The sequence below is a fragment of the Thalassophryne amazonica genome, chromosome 9 (genome assembly GCF_902500255.1).
Source record: "Thalassophryne amazonica chromosome 9, fThaAma1.1, whole genome shotgun sequence".
Classification (NCBI taxonomy): domain Eukaryota; kingdom Metazoa; phylum Chordata; class Actinopteri; order Batrachoidiformes; family Batrachoididae; genus Thalassophryne; species Thalassophryne amazonica.
The window spans coordinates 90,150,046-90,173,553 of NC_047111.1; the positions used below are offsets into that span (position 1 = coordinate 90,150,046).

At 39.1% G+C, this 23,508-nt stretch overlaps 1 protein-coding gene and 2 long non-coding RNA genes across 5 annotated transcripts in view; 1 reads left to right on the forward strand and 2 right to left on the reverse strand.

The window, feature by feature from the left end:
• Positions 1–614: 614 nt before the first annotated feature.
• Positions 615–3,125, reverse strand: LOC117517644. The gene is made up of 2 exons (XR_004562781.1): positions 3,019–3,125; positions 615–1,742 (listed from the first exon to the last, which is right to left on the reverse strand). It is a non-coding gene; the product is annotated as an uncharacterized LOC117517644 (long non-coding RNA).
• On the forward strand, positions 2,471–3,271 carry LOC117517643. The gene is made up of 2 exons (XR_004562780.1): positions 2,471–2,585; positions 2,705–3,271. It is a non-coding gene; the product is annotated as an uncharacterized LOC117517643 (long non-coding RNA).
• Positions 3,272–3,485: 214 nt separating this feature from the next.
• Positions 3,486–23,508, reverse strand: part of LOC117517641 (androgen receptor-like) — a 149,594-nt gene continuing 129,571 nt past the window's right edge. For 2 of the 3 annotated variants that reach the window (XM_034178748.1, XM_034178750.1), the window contains 4 exons: positions 12,887–13,017; positions 12,566–12,717; positions 6,076–6,306; positions 3,486–4,479 (listed from right to left, as the gene is read on the reverse strand). In XM_034178748.1, coding sequence (XP_034034639.1) covers positions 6,148–6,306; positions 12,566–12,717; positions 12,887–13,017 — 442 coding nt within the window. In that variant the 3' untranslated portion in view covers positions 3,486–4,479; positions 6,076–6,147. Of the gene's footprint in view, positions 4,485–6,075; positions 6,307–12,565; positions 12,718–12,886; positions 13,018–23,508 lie in introns of all 3 variants that reach the window. The other variant, XM_034178749.1, reaches the window with a different exon arrangement.

The following is a 23,508-nucleotide window of genomic DNA, read 5'->3' on the forward strand; positions in this document are numbered from 1 at the left end:
AAATTTTCCCATTTTTCTCCAACTTCCCAAAATGTCAACTGCCTGCTTGTTGTTAATGCTTAATTACATAGTCATAAGGCAATGGTTTAAAATGAAAAATGTGACAAAATGAGATATACATGTTTGCTGCTAGCATGATAAGAAAAAGACTTAAAGGCGCTGCTCCACCGGCCAAGTTAAAGATGAGGGGCAGGCAGCACGTGAAGAAGTTGAAACACTATCTGTGAAGTGGTAATTCTTTCTGTTAACAAGTCTGTAGATAGTGTGATGATATTTAGGTAGAGGACAGCACTGAACATATGTAACCTTGACTATCACTTCTCTGAAAAGAGCTTTTTTCTTGTACTTTATGTGTAGTGGGCGTGCTGGAGAGGTTTCGGTTGCATGGCCACTACCAGGCGCAGCACCGACCCCGCTCCACACGTCATTGTGCACAGAGCGGAAAGAACCCTTTGACAAGGATTCTGCATTCATAAGTGATACATAAGTTAATCCGTGAAAGGTGATTTGTGTTTAAACTGAAAAAAATGACATCATAAGTGAGAAAATATGTAATAATGGAGTAATTAACACCACTACACAATATTTTTAAATTTTCATAGCTTATTTTTAAAAAAGAAGATAAATTATGTATTTTTTCAGTTTCTGCCTTCAGCTGCTGTAAGACAAAATAGAACGATCATATAAATGATCATATAATAATATTGTTTTTAGTTGGTTGCATTTTTCCGCCAGGGAGCAACTGCTTTGATTTTTAGGGGATGAACTAAATTCTATAGTTTCATTTTTAATTCGGCAAATGTGAGATGAGGCCATTTATGGTATAAACACTGACGTAATATACAGTACTGTGCAAAAATCTTAAAAAAAAGAGATACTTTTGCAAAGATATAAAATAACTTAGAATGCTAAACATAAAAGACTAAAAATAAATATCTCATGTGGCTACCTCTAAAATTGAAATGTATCAGGCAGCCCATCATATGGTGTTATGAGAAAGAACATCAAGGTGATGTTCAAAATTAACAACTGATTTCAAATTTGTGCTTTCCTGACGTATTAATGAGGCAAAATCCTCAAGAATTACATTTTTCTAAAACACCAGGGAGATGACAAATTTTGAACATGACAGTTTTTCAAAATTAACCTTTGTAAATTTCAAATTTGAGCTTTTCTGATGTATTAATGAGGCAAAACCCTCAAGAACAACATTTTTATTAAAGCACCAAGGAGATGACAAATTTTGAACATGACAGTTTTTTCAAAATTAACAATTGGAAATTTCAAATTTGAGCTTTTCTGATGTATTAATGAGGCAAAACCCACAACAACATTTTTACTAAACCGCCAGGGAGAATACAATATTAATGAGGCACAAACCTCAAGAACAACATTTTACTAAAACACCAGGGAGATGACAAATTTTGAGCATAGCATTTTTTTTTCAAAATTAATTGGAAATTTCAAATTTGAGCTTTTCTGATGTATTAATGAGGCAAAGACCTCAACAAAATTTTTACTAAAACACCAGGGAGATTACAAATTTTGAACATGAGTTTTTTCAAAATGAACAATTGGAAATTTCAAATTTGAGCTTTCCTGATGTATTATGAGGCAAAACCCTCATCAACAATTTTTACTAACACACCAAGATTACAAATTTTGAACATGACAGTTTTTTCAAAATTAACAATTGGACATTTCAAATTTGAGCTTTTTTGATGTATTAATAAAGCAAAAATCTCAACAACATTTTTACTAAAATACAAGGGAAATTACAAATTTTGAAAATGACAGTTTTTTTCAAGCAATTGGAAATTTCAAATTTGAGCTTTTCTGATGTATTAATAAGGCAACAATCTCAACATTTTTACTAAAACGCCAAGGAGAATACAATATTAATGAGGCAAAATCCTAAAGAACATTTTTCTAAAACAAAAGAGAAATGGCAAATTTTGAACATGACAGTTTTTTTTTTCAAAATTAACAATGAGAAATTTCAAATTTGAGCTTATCAATGAGGCACAAACATCAAGAATATTTTTACTAAAACACCAGGGAGATTACAAATTTTGAACATGACAGTTTTTCAAATTAATATTTGGAAATTTCAAATTTAAGCTTTCCTGACATATTCAGGAGGCAAAAACCTCAACAAGATTTTTACTAAAACACCAGGGAGATTACAAATTTGAACATGACAGCTGTTTTCAAAATTAACAATTGGAAATTTCAAATTTGAGCTTTTCTGACATATTAATGGGGCAAAAACCTCAACAACTTTTTTTATTAAAACACCAGGAAAATTACAAATTTTGAACATGACAGTTTTATTTTTCAAAATTATCAATTGGAAATTTCAGATTTGAGCTTTTCTGATGTATCAGTGAGGCAAAAACCTCAACAAAAACATTTTTACTATAATACCAGGAAAATTACAAATTTTGAACATGACAGTTTTATTTTTCAAAATTATCAATTGGAAATTTCAGATTTGAGCTTTTCTGATATATTAATGAGGCAAAAACCTAAAGAACAGCATTTTTACTAAAACACCAGGGAGATTACAAATTTTGAACATGACAGTTTTTCAAATTAATAATTGGAAATTTCAAATTTAAGCTTTCCTGACATATTAAGGAGGCAAAAACCTCAACAACATTTTTACTAAAACACCAGGGAAATTACAAATTTTGAACATGAGTTTCTTTTTCAAAATTAACAATTGGAAATTTCACATTTGAGCTTTTCTGATGTATCAGTGAGGCAAAAACCTCAACAAAAACATTTTTACTAAAACACCAGGAAAATTACAAATTTTGAACATGACAGTTTTATTTTTCAAAATTATCAATTGGAAATTTCAGATTTGAACTTTTCTGATATATTAATGAGGCAAAAACCTAAAGAACAGCATTTTTACTAAAACACCAGGGAGATGACAAATTTTGTACATGACAGTTTTTTTCTAAATTAACAATCGGAAATTTCAAATTTGAGCTTTTCTGATGCAAAAACCTTGAAAACCACAGAAATGAGGGAATACTGGGGAAATTAATGAGGATTAAAGTAATGAGGAAACATCATTTACATAGAAACACAAGATAAACAACTTTTAAAGAGTTTCTAAAATTAACACGTAAATTTTTAATTTAGGCTTTTTTGATGTATTAATCTGGTAAAAAAAAACATCAACAACTATATTTACACAGAAACAGGGAGATTATAACTTTTGCACATGACAATATTTGACATTAACATTGGTCAATTTCAAATTTGAGCTTTTACTGACATATCTAACACAGTGAAATGAAATCACATTTACACCAAAACACCAGGGTGCTTAAGACATTTACACAGTACTGTACATAGGCCTTATTTAGGAATTTTATACAACTCTGACTCTCTTCCACCAGTGAGATCCTTCTCCTGAATTCTTTGCTATTAATAAATACAGCAGTCCTAGAAAATCAGAGTCTAGAAACTTTTTTTAAACAATGAATTACACTTTGTTGGCTGAATAAAAGAGTCATTTATCATACTGGCCTCTATCTCTGTTAATATTCTTCAGATTGACCTTCAACTTCAATCCTGCTCCAAGATCAGCTCTGTCTCGTCCAGAATCCAAAGTAATCGTCTCGCTCATTGCTCGGCTATCAAACACGGTGAAATGATGTGAATCAGATGATTTATCGGTCAGTGTGAATCTTTGGCAGTCTGCACATCTCCAGCTGCTTCCATGTAAATATTCTTCAGAACATTGTTTGTTTTGTGACAGCTCATTTTTTTTCTTTCTTTTGCAAATTTGTGCATACAATGAATGCACTGTAGGAAAAAATTACATGTATTATTATTGTATGGGGTGTAATAAAACAGGGTAGAAGTCCAATTTATTCATTTCTTCATAACTGAAGCTACAGGACTGACTGGATATTACTGGCTGTTAAACGTACATAGTGAATTATTTGCATTTTGTCCATGTGTTTCCCTTTTGTTTGCTTATGATAGTGTTAAAAATAAGGCCTGTCTTTGCTTTGTAACAGTGGACTGCAGAGATAATGTACTGTGCCAAATCCACTTAGAAATGACATCGTCTCAAGCACATGCAGTATTTGACTTCACTGTTGTACGCTGCACTATTTTATTTCCAGCCAATGGTATTAACAGCAGCACAAATTAATGGATCTTCACACATAGAGTGACCTATGCATTTTTTAAATTTTTAAGTGTACATTTAAGAAACAACAGCACTTAAAAGTGACAAGCAGAACTGCTCATCACTATTTACAGATGTACGTAGTGTGAATGTAAGGTAGCACCTCTGCTCCAGCTGGAAACTCTGCACTTATGGACACATGAGTGTTCTGCAGATAAAAGCTTATGGTAGCCATCTGAATTGTGGCAAAATGAGAAACAAAAAAAATCCACAAATAACAAAATAGTGATTATGAAATAGAACTAAGTGCTATCAGACTGAAGATGTACAACCCCAATTCCAATGAAGTTAGGACATTGTGTAAAATGTAAATAAGAACAGAATACAATGATTTGCAAATCCTCTTCAACCTATATGCAATTGAAAACACAACACAACAAAGACAAGATATTTAATGTTCAAACTGATAAACTTTATTGTTTTTGTGCAAATATTTGCTCATTTTGAAATGGATATCTGCAACACATTTCAAAAATGTTGGGACGGGTCAACAAAATACTGGGAAACTTGATGAATACTCAAAGAACACCTAATTGGAAACAGGTGAGTGTCATGATTGGGTATAAAAGGATTATCCCCAAAAGGCTCAGCCATTTACAAGCAAAGATGGGACGAGGATCACCACTTTGTGAACAGCTGCATGAAAAAATAGCCCAACAGTTTAAGAACAATGTTTCTCAATGTTCAATTGCAAGTAATTTAGGGATTCCATCATCTACAGTCCATAATATAATCAGAAGATTCAGAGAATCTGGAGAACTTTCTACACGTAAGCAGCAAGGCCGACAACCAACATTGAATGCCCATGACCTTCGATCCCTCAGGCGGCACTGCATTAAAAACCGACGTCATTGTGTAAAGGATCTTACCGCGTGGGCTCAGGAACACTTCAGAAAACCACTGTCAGTTAACACAGTTCGTCGCTCCATCTACAAGTGCACGTTAAAACCATGCAAAGCGAAAGCCATACATCAACAACATCCAGAATGCTGCCGCCTTCTCTGGGCATGAGGTCATTTGAAATGGACAGACGCAAAGTGGAAAAGTGTGCTGTTGTCTGATGAGTCCACATTTCAAATTGTTTTTGGAAATCATGGACGTTGTATCCTCCGGACAAAAGAGGAAAAAGACCATCCAGATTGTTACCAGCACAAAGTTCAAAAGTCAGCATCTGTGATGGTATGGGGGTGTGTTGGTGCCCATGCCATGGGCAACATACACATCTGTGATGGCACCATCAGTGCTGAAAGGTATAGCCATGTTTTGGAGCAACACATGCTGCCATCCAAGCAACGTCTTGACACCTGTCACCCATTGAAAATGTGTGGTGCAACGTCTTTTTCAGGGACGTCCCTGCTTATTTCAGCAAGACAATGTCAAACCACATTGTGCACGTGTTACAACAGCGTGGCTTCGTAGTAAAAGAGTGCGGGTACTAGACTGGCCTGCCTGCAGTCCAGACCTGTTGCCCATTGAAAATGTGTGGTGCATTATGAAGCACAAAATACGACAACAGAGACCCTGGACTGTTGAACAACTGAAGTCGTACATCAAGCAAGAATTGGAAAAAAATTTCACCTACAAAGCTTTAACAATTAGTGTCCTCAGTTCACAAATGCTTATTGAGTGTTGTATGAAGGAAAGGTGATGTAACACAGTGGTAAATAGACCACCATCACAGCTTTTTTGAAACGTGTTGCAGGCATCCATTTCAAAATAAGCAATAAAGCTTATCAGTTTGAACATTAAATATCTTGTGTTTGTGGTGTATTCAACTGAATACAGGTTGAAGAGGATTTCCAAATTGTTGTATTCTGTTTTATTTACATTTTACACATCTCAACCTCATTGGAATTGGGGTTGTAAAAAAACAGCATAGAGCCTTAACGTTTATGGAGGCAGCAAAGATGAGTTGTTTTAAGCAAATCCTTCTACTCGTGAAACAGGATGGGCTTAACCAAACCTGCCAAGATCTTTGGTACTTGCACTGAAATTATTTCTCCAATCATTTCTGGAAAGCTGACTTTTGTGGGCAAAGATTGAGCCTGGACAAAAAGGTCGTATGTAAAATGCTGGAGCTTCTTGACGGTCTGAAACAAAAGAGACACACAAAAGGCATTATGGGAATGATGAAAGTTAACAATTAAAAATAAAGACAAATGTGAGTTTATACTGTCATGCTCTGCATCAAAGTAAAAAATCTGGTATTAAATTAGTAACCTTATCTTTTCAATTGCAGCAGTGCTACACCTTTTTGGAAAAACAAACTATAAGTTGTGCTTTCCAATTAGCCAACGTTCCAGTTCTAGTTCCAGGTCCTAAAGCCTCGTAATCACTTTTACAGATACACACCGAGAAGGTCACAACCATGAAAAAACAGCGTGTTGGCCATGAATTTCATCTAGCACATGGTTTGATGAAGTAACACACCAGGCGGCTATGATTATTTGCATTAACATATACTCCTACTGACTTCACCTCTCTACCACACTCTCCATTACTTTGAAGTGTTGACCGTAAGTGTTTAAAATAATCTACCTTCACCACCTCTACTCCTGTCAACCTCAACATTCCGCTGAGCTCCCTCTCACTCACACACGTGCTCCCTTTTGCTGCTCCTAACTTTCATTCCCCTTCTCTCCAGAGCACATCTCCACCTATCCAGGTTTTATATATATATATATATATATATATATATATATATATATATATATATATATATATATATATATATATATATATATATATATATATATATATATACACACACACACACACACACACACACACACTTTTTTGATCTTTACTGGTCCAAATAATAAAAAAAAAGGCGACTGAGCTTAAGAGTGTGTTTTTTGTTGTTTTGTTTTTACATTATACTGACAGTCCTTTACTATTGCACCCAAAGTCATAGCCACAAAAGATGCTCGGCTACTGTTTTCAGTGTTGTGACACGAAGGATTAGCACTTTCTTTATGATAAATCCTCACGCATCTTTCCTCATCATCTTTATGATGAAGAGAGACGTGCGCCAAGTCCTCCTCTACTGACATCAGCATGTCTCATGTACTGAAAATACACACAAGAACATCTATATCAAGTTACCATTCCTGATAAGGTGGTTCTTAGGTGTGGTTCTTGCTACAGTGGAAAAGCGCCAAAATTCAGTCACTCGTCTGTATTTCACACTTTTACTCCAGTTAGCTCCAAGCAGCTTTGGTTCAAATCCCAGGGCACAGCAAAATACGTCCAAGGAGATACAAGTCATCACTCGTCAAGTCCACATGCAGGTGATGTTCACATAATGTGCAGTCATGCTGCTGAGAGGCATGCTGCCAAGACGACTTACTATAAGTGACTCTAGGCATAAATTTTGGCAGTTGTGGGTCGTGATTTCTTTTTTCTTCTTCTTCTTGTTTTCAGATTGCAGTTCATTATTTTTCGCTTTTCCGAGATTTGACAAGCTGTTGAATAAATCCTCCTACTGTAACTCACTGACTACATTAATACAAATATTACAAGAGATGTTCTTCCTCTGGTTTGCAAACTTGCACAAATAAAGTGTTGACTGCTAGAAATATACAAATACATGCAGTGATTGTATAGTAGAATTCCCTATTTTATTATTATTGACAGTAATAATTTTACCACTACTTCTATGACTACTACTATTACTACTGATAATAATATTAATAATAATAATAACAATAATAATAATAATAATAATAATAATAATAATAATGCCCTGTGATGGACTGGAGGCCTGTCCAGGGTATAGCCTCCATCTTGCCCAATGACAGCTAATTGGAATAAGTGGGTGTAGAAAATGAATGAATAATGATATTCAAGGATCTGTGGTATCTAAGTTGAAATTCTTCAGGCAGGTAAAAATGCTGTTCTCCTGGCATTGCAAGCAGTTTTTGCTTTCATTTGGGAGCCAGGTATCATCCCAACAGATTGGAAAAAAGAATATGTCCCTCTTTGGAAAGGAAAGGGTGATCGCCTGGATTCCAGCAATGACAGAGGTATTACTCGGCTCTCATCGGGATCATTCTCAAAAGGATTCAGTGCCAGCTACGTGCTTGCTCCACAGCAAGTACAGCAGTCTGGTTTCATGTGCGAGAATTCAACCATCCACCATGTCCTATCTGTGGGAGTACTCACTGAAAGCAAGTGTGAATATTTTCAGTGCTTCTCTGGAGAGTATGTTGATTTTTCACATAGCATTTGCTTCGTTTGATTGGACTGCTGTGTGGGACATCCTGAGAATGTGTTCTGGCTGCATTATTCAATGCTGACATGAACTGTGTGTTTGGTTGGGTAACTTTAATGCCTTTGTCAGTTATTAAAGGTTTAATGAGTTTGACTTGGCAGACAATGCAGTGATCAATGGAATCAATGGATGCACTGCAAAAAAATGACTTTTTACCTTTAAAAAGTTAATGTCCAGACTGCCTGAAAATTTTAAATTGACTGAACTTCAAAAATATAAATTCAGATAGACTGCTAAATATTACACCATAGCTGGCATCAAGATGGTCTTGTGAACTTTCCCTTTCACTCTTGCAGACACCCTTCTAACACAAATCATTCCTACCACCTTTCTCCACCCACTCCACCCTGCCTGCAATCTCTTCTTCACCTCTCTACCACATTCTACATTACTTTGAAGTGTTGACCGCAAGTGTTTAAACTCATCTACCTTCACCACCTCTACTCCTTACAACCTCAACATTCCGCTGAGCTCCCTCTCATTCACACACGTGCTCCCTTTTACTCCTACTGACTTTCATTCCTCTTCTCTCCAGAGCACATCTCCACCTATCCAGGTTCATGTTCTCTTGCTCAAGACTGGATGTGTTTTGTTTTGTTTTTTTGGGGGGGAAGTGATCCACACAGTTGTAGCAGCAGGCGTATATAATTAAAGCAGCCACCTCATTGTGGTGTCTTTTTTTGTTGTCACAGAGAGCTGAGTGAACACACAGAACTGGTGCATTTAATGGCTCTGGAACACAGGTGAACAGCAGCCTGGTGCACGGATGCGCACACCGGCCGGTGTCGTGCCAAAGTAGTTATCCCCTTCAGAATTCATATCCCCTGGTGCGGAAGTACGCACCCACTCAGTGCAGCGTCTTTTTTGGACTGTGTTTAAAAAATATGACATCTTGAATGGATGCTGTGAACTGAAAACTCACACTTTAAAGGGGCCAAGTGTGGAAGGGCTGGCGGTTTGGACCAAATCCATGCCTAAACGTGCACCAACATTGAGTTACATAGCACTACATGCATCACATGTGGGTTGACATGGATCATATGCGGCAACACGAGCCATTCAAGGCTGGATGGGATTCAAATGACAGGTTGGTTGTGGCTCACTAGAGGCTGATACCTGGCACATGTGAGGTACAGAGAGGCACATAGAGGTGCCTTAGTAGCGGATACGTGATAACTTAAAATGTGGCCCATTCTTCAAATAATCACTGACAGACCTGTGCGTGGCTCATTGCTCACAGTGGTGGGCACAGCTAACAAAAAAGTTAGCTTCGATAACAGCTAATCAGTTAACTGAAAAGTTATCTTTTATAAAGCTAAACCGATAAACCGCCCAAAAATTTATCGGAAGCTACAGCTAACCGATAACTTTCAGTAGTGTCTCCGGTACACTTACAATTCCTAACAAGCTGATTTTGAGTTTTAACACCACGATCGCTTCTGGTAGCATCAAAGGCGACCAGAGACCCAAACAGTGAGTCAGTACTTTTGTCTTTATGCACCCTGCCAACTGCTGGAACCTCCTGTTTACTACATAGCTTGCAGCAGTGAAGCAGCTGAGAGAAGCAGCAAAGCTCAACTCTACACACACAGAAAAGACACATCATTATTCTTTAACAGAATATAGCAGTGTCACTGTGAGGCAGAGGTCTTGGAAAATAAAGCAGTTTTGACTTATGGTTTTGATTAAAAAAAATTAATCCAGATAGAATAACTCCATTAATGTCAATTCTGTCATTTGTACAAAGTTAAAATATAACACATATCTTTTCATTTTAAATAATGCACTAATTCTGAATTTTACAACAAACACAGACAGATGCCAAAGGGATTATGGGTAAACGAGCCTCCGCTAACACTGATTGGTTGACTCATTCATTCTATGTAAAAACCAACACGTTAATGTGATGTGATGTGTGTGTTGGTATTTACATATAAATGTGCTTTTGTAAAATATGCCATTTTATTCATATGTAAAAAAAAAAGCCATTTGCAAAAGCCATAAGTCAAGTTGTGATTACCGTCTGATATAACCAGGGTCAAAATGCATAGAACACTGCCATCTACTGGTGCCCAGACCGTTACCCATAATCCTTTGCGTACCAGTTTTTTTTTTTTTTTTTTGCATGCCAGAGAGTTGCTGTGGTTTAAACAACAGAATCCACGACAATTATGAATGAACATTATACAACCAAAATGTACATTTTTATTTCTTTAGCTGTTGCAAGAGGCTGCAACAACTCTCAGGCGCGCACAAGATTATGGGATATCTCATTACTTAGGATGAATACCGCCATGAACACTACTGGCCAGTAGATGGCAGCAGAGACCATGAAAACTTGCCAAAACAAATATTCCACATTATCCGTGTGCTACGTTTATTCTGTGTGGAATTTAATAAACGCAAACCGAATTTCAGACATCTTATATATATACTGCTCTGGAACAAAGATAACAAACAGTATTGTAGGACAATAAGCAGGATGTTAAAGGAAACAGGAATTGATTGCAACTCACAATGATTCCAATTGAAAATAATGGAGAAGCAACCTGAGCTTTGGCATTTTTACATAAAACAAACATAATAACAACATCTGTAAACGAGGGAATATATTCATGAGAGTTTTAGGCACAATATACAAAGAGTTTAATGCTGTTGTCCATGTGGAGCCTGATGTGGAGCATCTCAAATGCATTTCTCCTGTCGTGACTGTGCTGAGATTACCCATAATGCACCTGAACATAGCATGTCAACAATAAAACCTTTAAAATTAGTGCAATACTTTAAAGCTAAAACATATAGCTGATGTTTTCACTTTAGAAAACTTCAGAAGTGATGTTAATTTAAATAACATGTCCAAAACTGTATGCCTCTGGATGACTTGGTTGATGTTGCCGGTGAGTTAGTATGGTGTCAATGCAATTATCTTGTGACCAGCTCTTGTCTGATTGCAGAAGCTAGAGTGGTTTCTCCTGAAACCAGCTCTCCTCTGTTTACAGAAAATAGAACTGCTTATCCGCTACAAAACATTTAGCAGGTAAGCACTAAAATCTTTGATATCAGACTTAACAAAGGTTTTTAACTGTTTCAGATTTATTTACTTCAAATGCAAAAACATGTTAGCGGTCTAAAAATTATTGGACCAAAATTTATCTGAGGATAATTGGTCCGATGATGGTTTTCAAAGTCATCTGAAAAGCTTATTCAATAATGAAAACATTAGCTTCAATAATTAGCGGTTAGCAGATTAGCAGAACTGTGCCCACCACTGATTATTCATGGCTTATTATTTGGTGGGACCGAGGCTTTATGGATTGGTCACTGGATAGAGCTGTTTGGTGATGTAGATACCGTTGCATGAGAAGAAGTGTTCATGTCTTAAGGGCCCTGGTGCTTCAAGTCTTAGTGTGTGATTGTGAGTCTTGGACTTTAACCAGAGACTTAAGGCAACAACTGGATGTCTTTGTTACTAGGTCTTTCTGAATCACTGGATACCACTGGAGTGACTCTGTGTCAAATGAACAGTTCCTTAGCAAGACTCAGACGAAGGGTATTACTTGCATTGTGAGAGAAAGTCAGTTACCACACTGTGGGCTTGTAGCGCACAATCCTGACCATGAGCCAGCCCACAAATGCCTCAGTGTGGAGGATCACAGCAACTGGAAATGCACAGGACACATGACTGATCTCTGGAGGTAGTGATGGATCGGTTCTCTTCCACAGGTAGTGCACAATGGGTAGTGATACTAAGGTTAGCCACTATAAGTTTGGAAGAGGAACCTTTGGCCTATGAATTTGTTTCTATAAATTAAAAAAAACATTCACTGATATGTCGGAAAAAAATCTTGAAAAGTTCCTGTTGGGGTGTTTTAATACCAGGAAAGAGACGTTATTTAAATATGAAAACATGCTGTAATGTACAATATGTGGAGCTGACAATGAACCAAAAACTTTCTTTTTCTGGACTGCCATTCACTTTATATTACTTTGAGAAAAGAAAAATAAACAAAGCAATAATAACACAAAATAAGTGTATGTGACAAAAGTGAAAACTGAATTACAACAATATTTCTCACCAGCTGAAGCGAATCAAGGAGACGTGTGAGTTGATAGAATCTCTGAGAACAACTGGCTGTCATTTGATTGTTAACAAGACGATCAAGTTCATTGATGTAAGTGAGGCGTAACTCATCAAAGTACTTCTGACTCTTCAGTCCTTCCACTGGTACTGGATAAAACAGAAAACAGGTTGGTCCACATGCTTGGTGGGTACAGTTGAGTTTGATCTGATGTGATGTTTGTACATTAGCTGATGTATGTTCTGTAAACGAATACAATGAAGTTGTTTTATGACACTTTGCGGTTCCAACTTTGGGCAAACAGGGTTGTACACTTACTAATGCTGAAGAGGAGCAAAGCCTTCATACAGAGGAACTCCTCCTGAGTGATCTGCAGCAGAACAAACTCCTCTGAAAGATGCCTCATCCGTATGCAGTGCTCATACATGGTGGAAATGTGCATCCGATGTCTGCAGAACAGAGAATGACAATGTGAAAAGGTCAGGTGGAGATATGAAATAATGAGAAGGCTCAAATCGAAGGCGTGAGGGATAAATTGCTTTGTGCATTGGACTGTTTTCTCTAATGAATAAGTGCTGAAGAGGAAAGAAAGTCTCAGGTTAGGATTCATATGTGATAATGGTGTAATGGGGACACTGACACTTCCATTATCTTTATAGTAATACAGGTTTCTGCACTGTGACCTTTGACATCTGGAGCAAACTGTTAAACTGCATTACATCAGATTCTCTTCATTTACAGTTACTTGGCCTCACATCTCACTGGAAGCTTTTAGTGACTCTTTCATATATCACAGGAACAAAAAGAAGTTGTACGTTTTCTGGTTGTCACGTCTGAGTTATTTTCATTTATTACAGCAAACACCAATAAGAATAAAACTTGGCCACTTATGAAACCATTTAACCTTCATTATAAATAAACAAAAATAAGGCTTCCTTCACTAGTCTAAGCTTTTTGAATGCAGAGTTTTTAATACAGCGTTTATCCCATTTATTGCAATGTTTCTCATAAAGCTGAAAAATACCAAACAAACACACATGGATTAGGGACAAAGTCAAAATGAATGAAAAATATGTTTGGATTTTTTTTAAATATATGCTGATGTTGAGAAAATAAATGTAGAAAATTTGCAAGGACGGCTAGAGAGAAAATAAAGCGCCAGATTGGTGAGAATCTGGCCTGTAGCTATCAAGGTGTAATAAAGTGACATCACAGGCGTTTTGTTGGAGTTGATAGGATTTAACAGTGACATAAGTGCCAAGTGCTTGCTCACAGGGGGTCGTTTTGACCGTTGGGGTTTTACATAATTATTGTATGGCCTTGCCTTACAATATAAAGCGCCTTGGGGCAACTGTTTGTTGTGATTTGGCGCTATATAAAAAAATTGATTGATTGATTGATAAAATCAGCCTTTCCAGTAACAGTTCTGGACAGAAATTTGATAAAGTGTTGCCATTTGCAATAAATGCAATACTTAGCGTTCACTCACATTTTTCTTGAGTTGAAAATGTCTATGCTTTGGGGGAGGTGATGGTCTAGTGGTTAAGCGTTGGGCTTGAGACGAGAGGATCCTCGGTTCAAATCTCAGCCTGACCGGAAAATCACTACAGGCCATTGGTGGTGGTGTCCATTCGGCTGCTCCCATTTGGTGTTCAGGGTCACCACAGAGGATACAGCCAGATCCGCACAGGTAGTTGACAAAGTTTTACGCTGGATGCCCTTCCTGACGCAACTACAGTTTTACCTGGAGAAACACACACAGCCGCTGGTGTTCCAAAGAGGTCTCCCATCCAAGTAAGGTCCTTAATCCCCTAGTTGGTAGTGAATACCTTGAATGGCAGCACCCTCACATCAGGGTGAATGTGAGGCATTATTTGTAAAGTGCTTTGAGCATCTGATTGCAGATAAAAAAGCACTATGTAAATGCAGTCCATTTACCATTTATGCACACAAAAGCTCTATTTCCTCAAATTTTGTTCACAAATTAGTGGAAATCTGTGTTTGTCACTTTTGCAAAATTTATCCATCAACTATGGTGTGGCACAGGTCATATTAACAAGGCCGCTGAAAGGACAGAGAGGGTTTTCATATAATGTCACAAACCCAGAAGTTGAACATTTCGGCAATATTCCGCTACCAATTTCAATTTCAATTTTTGATTTATTTTAATTTATATAGCGCCAAATCAAAACAAAGTTGCCTCAAAGCACTTCACACAAGTAAGATCGAACCTTAGTAACCCCCAGAGCAAGCACCTAGGCGGCAGTGGTAAGGAAAAGCTCCCTCTGAGGAAGAAACCTCAAGCAGACCAGACTCAAAGGGGTGACCCTCTGCTTTGGCCATGGTACCAACACAACTGACAAAGCAATTTACAAAACAAATATACAGGAAATTTTGCTGGTGCACAGGACGGGAGGCTTGCAGAAGAAGACACCACTCCCATCTCTGGATGGAGCTGCACCTCAAGCAGAGAGAAAAAACAGAATCAGGCATCAGATAGACAAGAAATACAGTATAATTTGTCAGCATTAAGCAACAAGAAAAACAGAAGAAATACTAAGGTGCTCACCGGCCACTAACCCTATGCTTCACTAAAAGACCTGGAATTTAGATAAAGTTGAGGCTGTGGCACTCCCCGTTTCCTAATAAAATGATTTTAAAAGAGTAAAAAGCATAATAACATACTATGCCAGTATGCTAGCTATACAAAAGGGAAAATAAGTGCGTTTTAAGTCTGGACTTGAAAGTCTCTACAGAATCTGACTGTTTTATTCCTTCTTTTTATACCGGCATCTATTCTTGCATTCAAATGCAAGAATAGAAAAAGATGAAAGCTGAAGGCTTTGCTGAAAGCTGAAGGCTTTGCCTCCCATTCTACACTTAAAAACCCTAGGAACTACAAGTAAGCCTGCAGTCTGAGAGCAAAGCGCTCTATTGGGGTGATATGGTACTATGAGGTCCCTAAGATAAGATGGGACCTGATTATTCAAAACCTTATAAGTAAGAAGAAGAATTTTAAATTCTATTCTAGAATTAACAGGAAGCCAATGAAGAGAGGCCAATATGGGTGAAATATGCTCTCTCCTTCTAGTCCCTGTCAGTACTCTAGCTGCAGCATTTTGAATTAACTGAAGGCTTTTCAGGGAACTTTTAGGACAACCTCAATCAATCAATTTTATTTATATAGCGCCAAATCACAACAAACAGTTGCCCCAAGGCGCTTTATATTGTAAGGCAAGGCCATACAATAATTACGTAAAAACCCCAATGGTCTAAACGACCCCCTGTGAGCAAGCACTTGGCGACAGTGGGAAGGAAAAACTCCATTTTAACAGGAAGAAACATCCAGCAGAACCAGGCTCAGGGAGGGGCAGTCTTCTGCTGGGACTGGTTGGGGCTGAGGGAGAGAACTAGGAAAAAGATATGCTGTGGAGGGGAGCAGAGATCAATCACTAATGATTAAATGCAGAGTGGTGCATACAGAGCAAAAGGAGAAAGAAACACTCATGGGAACCCCCCAGCAGTCTAAGTCTATAGCAGCATAACTAAGGGATGGTTCAGGTCACCTGATCCAGCCCTAACTATAAGCTTGAGCAAAAAGGAAAGTTTTAAGCCTAATCTTAAAAGTAGAGAGGGTGTCTGTCTCCCTGATCTGAATTGGGAGCTGGTTCCACAGGAGAGGAGCCTGAAAGCTGAAGGCTCTGCCTCCCATTCTACTCTTACAAACCCTAGGAACTACAAGTAAGCCTGCAGTCTGAGAGCGAAGCGCTCTATCGGGGTGATATGGTACTATGAGGTCCCTAAGATAAGATGGGACCTGATTATTCAAAACCTTATAAGTAAGAAGAAGAATTTTAAATTCTATTCTAGAATTAACAGGAAGCCAATGAAGAGAGGCCAATATGGGTGAAATATGCTCTCTCCTTCTAGTCCCTGTCAGTACTCTAGCTGCAGCATTTTGAATTAACTGAAGGCTTTTCAGGGAACTTTTAGGACAACCTGATAATAATGAATTACAATAGTCCAGCCTAGAGGAAATAAATGCATGAATTAGTTTTTCAGCATCACTCTGAGACAAGACCTTTCTAATTTTAGAGATATTGCGTAAATGCAAAAAAGCAGTCCTATATATTTGTTTAATATGCGCATTGAATGACATATCCTGATCAAAAATGACTCCAAGATTTCTCACAGTATTACTAGAGGTCAGGGTAATGCCATCCAGAGTAAGGATCTGGTTAGACACCATGTTTCTAAGATTTGTGGGGCCAAGTACAATAACTTCAGTTTTATCTGAGTTTAAAAGCAGGAAATTAGAGGTCATCCATGTCTTTATGTCTGTAAGACAATCCTGCCGTTTAGCTAATTGGTGTGTGTCCTCTGGCTTCATGGATAGATAAAGCTGAGTATCATCTGCGTAACAATGAAAATTTAAGCAATGCTGTCTAATAATACTGCCTAAGGGAAGCATGTATAAAGTGAATAAAATTGGTCCTAGCACAGAACCTTGTGGAACTCCATAATTAACCTTAGTCTGTGAAGATGTTTCCCCATTTACATGAACACACTGTAATCTATTTGTTGGAAAGGTGTCGTGACACGGACCCACAACAGGGGGCGTTAATGAACGGACAATGGATAAGCCAAAAGTAACAATTTAATGTTGTGAATCGCACAATGAAATACAGACAATAACAATAATATGGATTGTCAATTATACACAAGGTGACGTGTGGGCAGGCTCGAAGATAGATGACGTCTGGCGAGAGAAGAGCCGGATCCCACACAGCTTCCACCACCAACGGATCTGAAGAACACCGGAGCCACCAAGCCCTGCGCCCCAGGTGGCCACTGTCTTCAGCAGTCAGACCCGGTACTGCTGGCAGAAAACAGAAACAGTTAATGGTGGGTGTGTGAATACACACCCAGCAATCGTGTAAAGCTTAGTTCCTCCGGGTGGGAGAACCTCCACCTCCAGACACAGAATCACCCCTGCAGCTCCTGTCAGTCACTCTCCCTGGAAGGAGTGTGAGGCGAAGACGTCGCAAGTCACACTGTCCACCAATCCAGTTACAGACTGAGTCCACAGGAAAATGGCTGCACACAGAATAACGTTTTAATCACTCGGAATTTCACAGCAGAGAATGAGTACCTGGAACGGTAGCTGATTTCTCGGCGAGGAGGTGGAGTTGCAGTCCGGCTTATATGGTGATGAGTTGGACGAGCGACAGCTGGTGCTGATAAGCGACAGCTGTCACTCCCAGCGGCTCCGACACCCTCTCGTGCTTGAAGCCCGCACTCCAAGCAGGGCGCCATCTGGTGGTAGTGGGCCAGCGGTACCTCCTCTTCAGCGGCCCACACAACACTATTAGATAAATATGATTCAAACCACCGCAGCGCAATGCCTTTAATACCTATGGCATGCTCTAATCTCTGTAATAAAATTTTATGGTCAACAGTATCAAAGGCAGCACTGAGGTCTAACAGGACAAGCACAGAGATGAGTCCACTGTCTGAAGCCAAAAGAAGATCATTTGTAACCTTCACTAATGCTGTTTCTGTACTATGATGAATTCTAAAACCTGACTGAAACTCTTCAAATAGACCATTCCTCAGCAGATGATCAGTTAGCTGTTTTACAACTACCCTTTCAAGAATGTTTGAGAGAAAAGGAAGGTTGGAGATTGGCCTATAATTAGCTAAGATAGCTGGGTCAAGTGATGGCTTTTTAAGTAATGGTTTAATTACTGCCACCTTAAAAGCCTGTGGTACATAGCCAACTAATAAAGATAGATTGATCATATTTAAGATCGAACCATTAATTAATGGTAGGGCTTCCTTGAGCAGCCTGGTCTAATAGAATGGGGTCTAATAGACATGTTGATGGTTTGGAGGACGTAACTAATGAAAATAACTCAGACAGAACAATTGGAGAGAAAGAGTCTAACCAAATACCGGAATCACTGAAAGCAGCCAAAGATAACAATATGTCTTTGGGATGGTTATGAGCAATTTTTTCTCTAATAGGTAACATTTTATTAGCAAAGAAAGTCATGAAGTCATTACTAGTTAAAGTTAAAGGAATACTCGGCTCAATAGAGCTCTGACTCTTTGTCAGCCTGGCTACAGTGCTGAAAACAAACCTGGGGTTGTTCTTATTTTGTTCAATAAGTGATGAGTAGTAAGATGTCCTAGCTTTACGGAGGGCTTTTTTTATAGAGCAACAGACTCTTTTTCCAGGCTAAGTGAAGATCTTCTAAATTAGTGGGACGCCATTTCCTCTCCAACTTAACGGGTTATCTGGTTTAAGCTGCAAGTGTGTGAGTTATACCATGGAGTCAGGCATTTCTGATTTAAGGCTCTCTTTTTCAGAGGAGCTACAGCATTCAAAGTTGTCCTCAATGAGGATGTAAAACTATTGACCAGATAATCTATCTCACTCACAGAGTTTAGGTAGCTACTCTGCCCTCTGTTGGTATATGGCATTGGAGAACATAAAGAAGGAATTATATCCTTAAACCTAGTTACAGCGCTTTCTGAAAGACTTCTACTGTAATGAAACTTATTCCCCACTGCTGGGTAGTCCATCAGAGTAAATGTACATGTTATTAAGAAATGATCAGACAGAAGGGGGTTTTCAGGGAATACTGTTAAGTCTTCAATTTCCATACCATCAGTCAGAACAAGATCTAAGGTATGATTAAAGTGGTGGATGGACTCATTTACATTTTGAGCAAAGCCAATCGAGTCTAACAATAGATTAAATGCAGTGTTGAGACTGTCATTCTCAGCATCTGTGTGGATGTTAAAATCGCCCACTATAATTATCTTATCTGAGCTAAGCACTAAGTCAGACAAAAGGTCCGAAAATTCACAGAGAAACTCACAGTAACGACCAGGTGGACGATAGATAACAACAAATAAAACTGTTTTTTTGGACTTTCAATTTGGATGGACAAGACTAAGTCAAGCTTTCAAATGAATTAAAGCTCTGTCTGGGTTTTTGATTAATTAATAAGCTGGAGTGGAAGATTGCTGCTAATCCTCCGCCTCGGCCCGTGCTACGAGCGTTCTGACAGTTAGTGTGACTTGGGGGTGTTGAATCATTTTAAACTAACATATTCATCCTGCTGTAACCAGGTTTCTGTAAGGCAGAATAAATCAATATGTTGATCAATTATTATATCATTTACCAACAGGGACTTAGAAGAGAGAGACCTAATGTTTAATAGACCACATTTAACTGTTTCAGTCTGTGGTGCAGTTGAAGGTGCTATATTATTTTTTCTTTTTGAATTTTTATGCTTAAATAGATTTTTGCTGGTTATTGGTGGTCTGGGAGCAGGCAGCGTCTCTACGGGGATGGGGTAATGAGGGGATGGCAGGGGGAGAGAAGCTGCAGAGAGGTGTGTAAGACTACAACTCTGTTTCATGGTCCCAACCCTGGGTAGTCACGGTTTGGAGGATTTAATAAAATTGGCCAGATTTCTAGAAATGAGAGCTGCTCCATCCAACGTGGGATGGATGCCGTTTCTGCTAACAAGACCAGGTTTTCCCCAGAAGCTTTGCCAATTATCTATGAAGATAATCTTATCTTATTATCTTTCTATGAAGGTATTACAATCTTACCAAATTTACGCTTAGCCTTAGCCAGCAGTTTCAAATTTCCTTCGATGTCGCCTGCTCTGGCCCCTGGAAGACAACTGACTATGGTTGCTGGTGTCGCTAACTTCACATTTCTCAAAACAGAGTCACCTATAACCAGAGTTTGTTCCTCGGCGGGTGTCGCCGAGTGGGGAAAAACGGTTAGAAATGTGAACGTTTTGGTGGTGTACACGGGGCTTCTGTTTAGAACTACGCCTCCTCCTCACAGTCACCCAGTCGGCCTGCTTTCCCGGCTGCTCGGGATCTGCTGGAGGGGAACTAACGGCGGCTAAGCTACCTTGGTCCGCACCGACTACAGGGGCCTGTCTAGCTGTAGGATTTTCCAAGGTGTGAAAATTGAGTCTCCAATTGCCCCAGCCTGGCCTCCAAAGCTACGAATAAGCTACACTTATTACAAGTACCATTACTGCTAAAAGAGGCCGAGGAATAACTAAACATTTCACACCCAGAGCAGAAAAGTGCGGGAGAGACAGGAGAAGCCGCCATGCTAAATCGGCTAAGAGCTAGTAGCTGCGCTAAGCTAGTGGATTCCTAAAAACACACAAAGTGAATAATGTGTAAATAATTTAGAGGTGATTCAGCAGAGGGAGTGCTTTAGTTAAGGCACGTGAAGATTACACTGTGAAACAAATCGTTATCTAGTTAACTAGATCAATCAATCAATCAATTTTTTTTTTATATAGCGCCAAATCACAACAAACAGTTGCCCCAAGGCGCTTTATATTGTAAGGCAAGGCCATACAATAATGATGTAAAACCCCAACGGTCAAAACGACCCCCTGTGAGCAAGCACTTGGCTACAGTGGGAAGGAAAAACTCCCTTTTAACAGGAAGAAACCTCCAGCAGAACCAGGCTCAGGGAGGGGCAGTCTTCTGCTGGGACTGGTTGGGGCTGAGGGAGAGAACCAGGAAAAAGACATGCTGTGGAGGGGAGCAGAGATCGATCACTAATGATTAAATGCAGAGTGGTGCATACAGAGCAAAAAGAGAAAGAAACAGTGCATCATGGGAACCCCCCAGCAGTCTACGTCTATAGCAGCATAACTAAGGGATGGTTCAGGGTCACCTGATCCAGCCCTAACTATAAGCTTTAGCAAAAAGGAAAGTTTTAAGCCTAATCTTAAAAGTAGAGAGGGTGTCTGTCTCCCTGATCTGAATTGGGAGCTGGTTCCACAGGAGAGGAGCCTGAAAGCTGAAGGCTCTGCCTCCCATTCTACTCTTACAAACCCTAGGAACTACAAGTAAGCCTGCAGTCTGAGAGCGAAGCGCTCTATTGGGGTGATATGGTACTACGAGCTCCCTAAGATAAGATGGGACCTGATTATTCAAAACCTTATAAGTAAGAAGAAGAATTTTAAATTCTATTCTAGAATTAACAGGAAGCCAATGAAGAGAGGCCAATATGGGTGAGATATGCTCTCTCCTTCTAGTCCCCGTCAGCACTCTAGCTGCAGCATTTTGAATTAACTGAAGGCTTTTTAGGGAACTTTTAGGACAACCTGAAAATAATGAATTACAATAGTCCAGCCTAGAGGAAATAAATGCATGAATTAGTTTTTCAGCATCACTCTGAGACAAGACCTTTCTGATTTTAGAGATATTGCGTAAATGCAAAAAAGCAGTCCTACATATTTGTTTAATATGCGCTTTGAATGACATATCCTGATCAAAAATGACTCCAAGATTTCTCACAGTATTACTAGAGGTCAGGGTAATGCCATCCACAGTAAGGATCTGGTTAGACACCATGTTTCTAAGATTTGTGGGGCCAAGTACAATAACTTCAGTTTTATCTGAGTTTAAAAGCAGGAAATTAGAGGTCATCCATGTCTTTATGTCTGTAAGACAATCCTGCAGTTTAGCTAATTGGTGTGTGTCATCTGGCTTCATGGATAGATAAAGCTGGGTATCATCTGCGTAACAATGAAAATTTAAGCAATACCGTCTAATAATACTGCCTAAGGGAAGCATATATAAAGTGAATAAAATTGGTCCTAGCACAGAACCTTGTGGAACTCCATAATTAACTTTAGTCTGTGAAGAAGATTCCCCATTTACATGAACAAATTGTAATCTATTAGACAAATATGATTCAAACCACCGCAGCGCAGTGCCTTTAATACCTATGGCATGCTCTAATCTCTGTAATAAAATTTTATGGTCAACAGTATCAAAAGCAGCACTGAGGTCTAACAGAACAAGCACAGAGATGAGTCCACTGTCCGAGGCCATAAGAAGATCATTTGTAACCTTCACTAATGCTGTTTCTGTACTATGATGAATTCTAAAACCTGACTGAAACTCTTCAAATAGACCATTCCTCTGCAGATGATCAGTTAGCTGTTTTACAACTACCCTTTCAAGAATTTTTGAGAGAAAAGGAAGGTCAATCTAACTGCGCAGATTAAACAGCTAACAGATACAGAAAAACACCGCTGTGCTCCGGAACAGGAAGTGATACAATACCGCAGTGACAGCCAACCACCAGTAGAGGCAGTCAAGCCAAATTGCCAAACTCTGCTGGATCTCCAGCCCCCGGTTCATGGTGCGGTGTGGTTATCGGCGGGTGGTCAGAACTTTCGGAGGTGCTGGCTTTTCTGTGCTGTGCTCATGCGCTGCCTTTCAGCCGAAAGCGCAATCGTTGCAGAGGGAGATGAAGTGGATGTCTGGTGAAGCTGAAGGTCTATTTGGCCTGCTGTTTGGCTTCCGGACGAGCTGTGCACAGAATTCTGGCAGGATCTGTGCTGCCCTGGCGCCTTGTGGATCTGGTTAGAGCCTGTGTGGTGCCACTGGTCGGCTCCAAGGACTGTAGGCCATAACGTCCACGTCTTTGCCGGATTGATGTGCGCCAGTGGCGCTCTTGGAACCTGGGCTTGCTTTGCCGGGTTCCGAACAGTGAGACTGTCATCCCCACTGAGGTCCTTACCCTGGGTCTCCTGAACATCAGATCACTGTCCTCGAAATCATTGTTGATTAATGATTTAATCATGGATCATCATTTAGATATGATTGGCTTGTGTGAAACCTGGCTCAAACCCACAACTCTCCTTCCTCTGAATGAGGCCTGTCCACCAGCGTACACATTTATTCACGTGTCTTGTGGTGTAAAGCAAGGTGGGGGTGTGGCTTTTATTTACAAATCTAGGTTTTCTTTATTAGCTGTTGGGGGTCACAAATATAATTCCTTTGAGCATCTGACTCTCCGTTATACCCATGATGCTAAGTACTGTCAGGGTCATAAAACTGGAGCTCATCTATGTTATTTTGTCACTGTT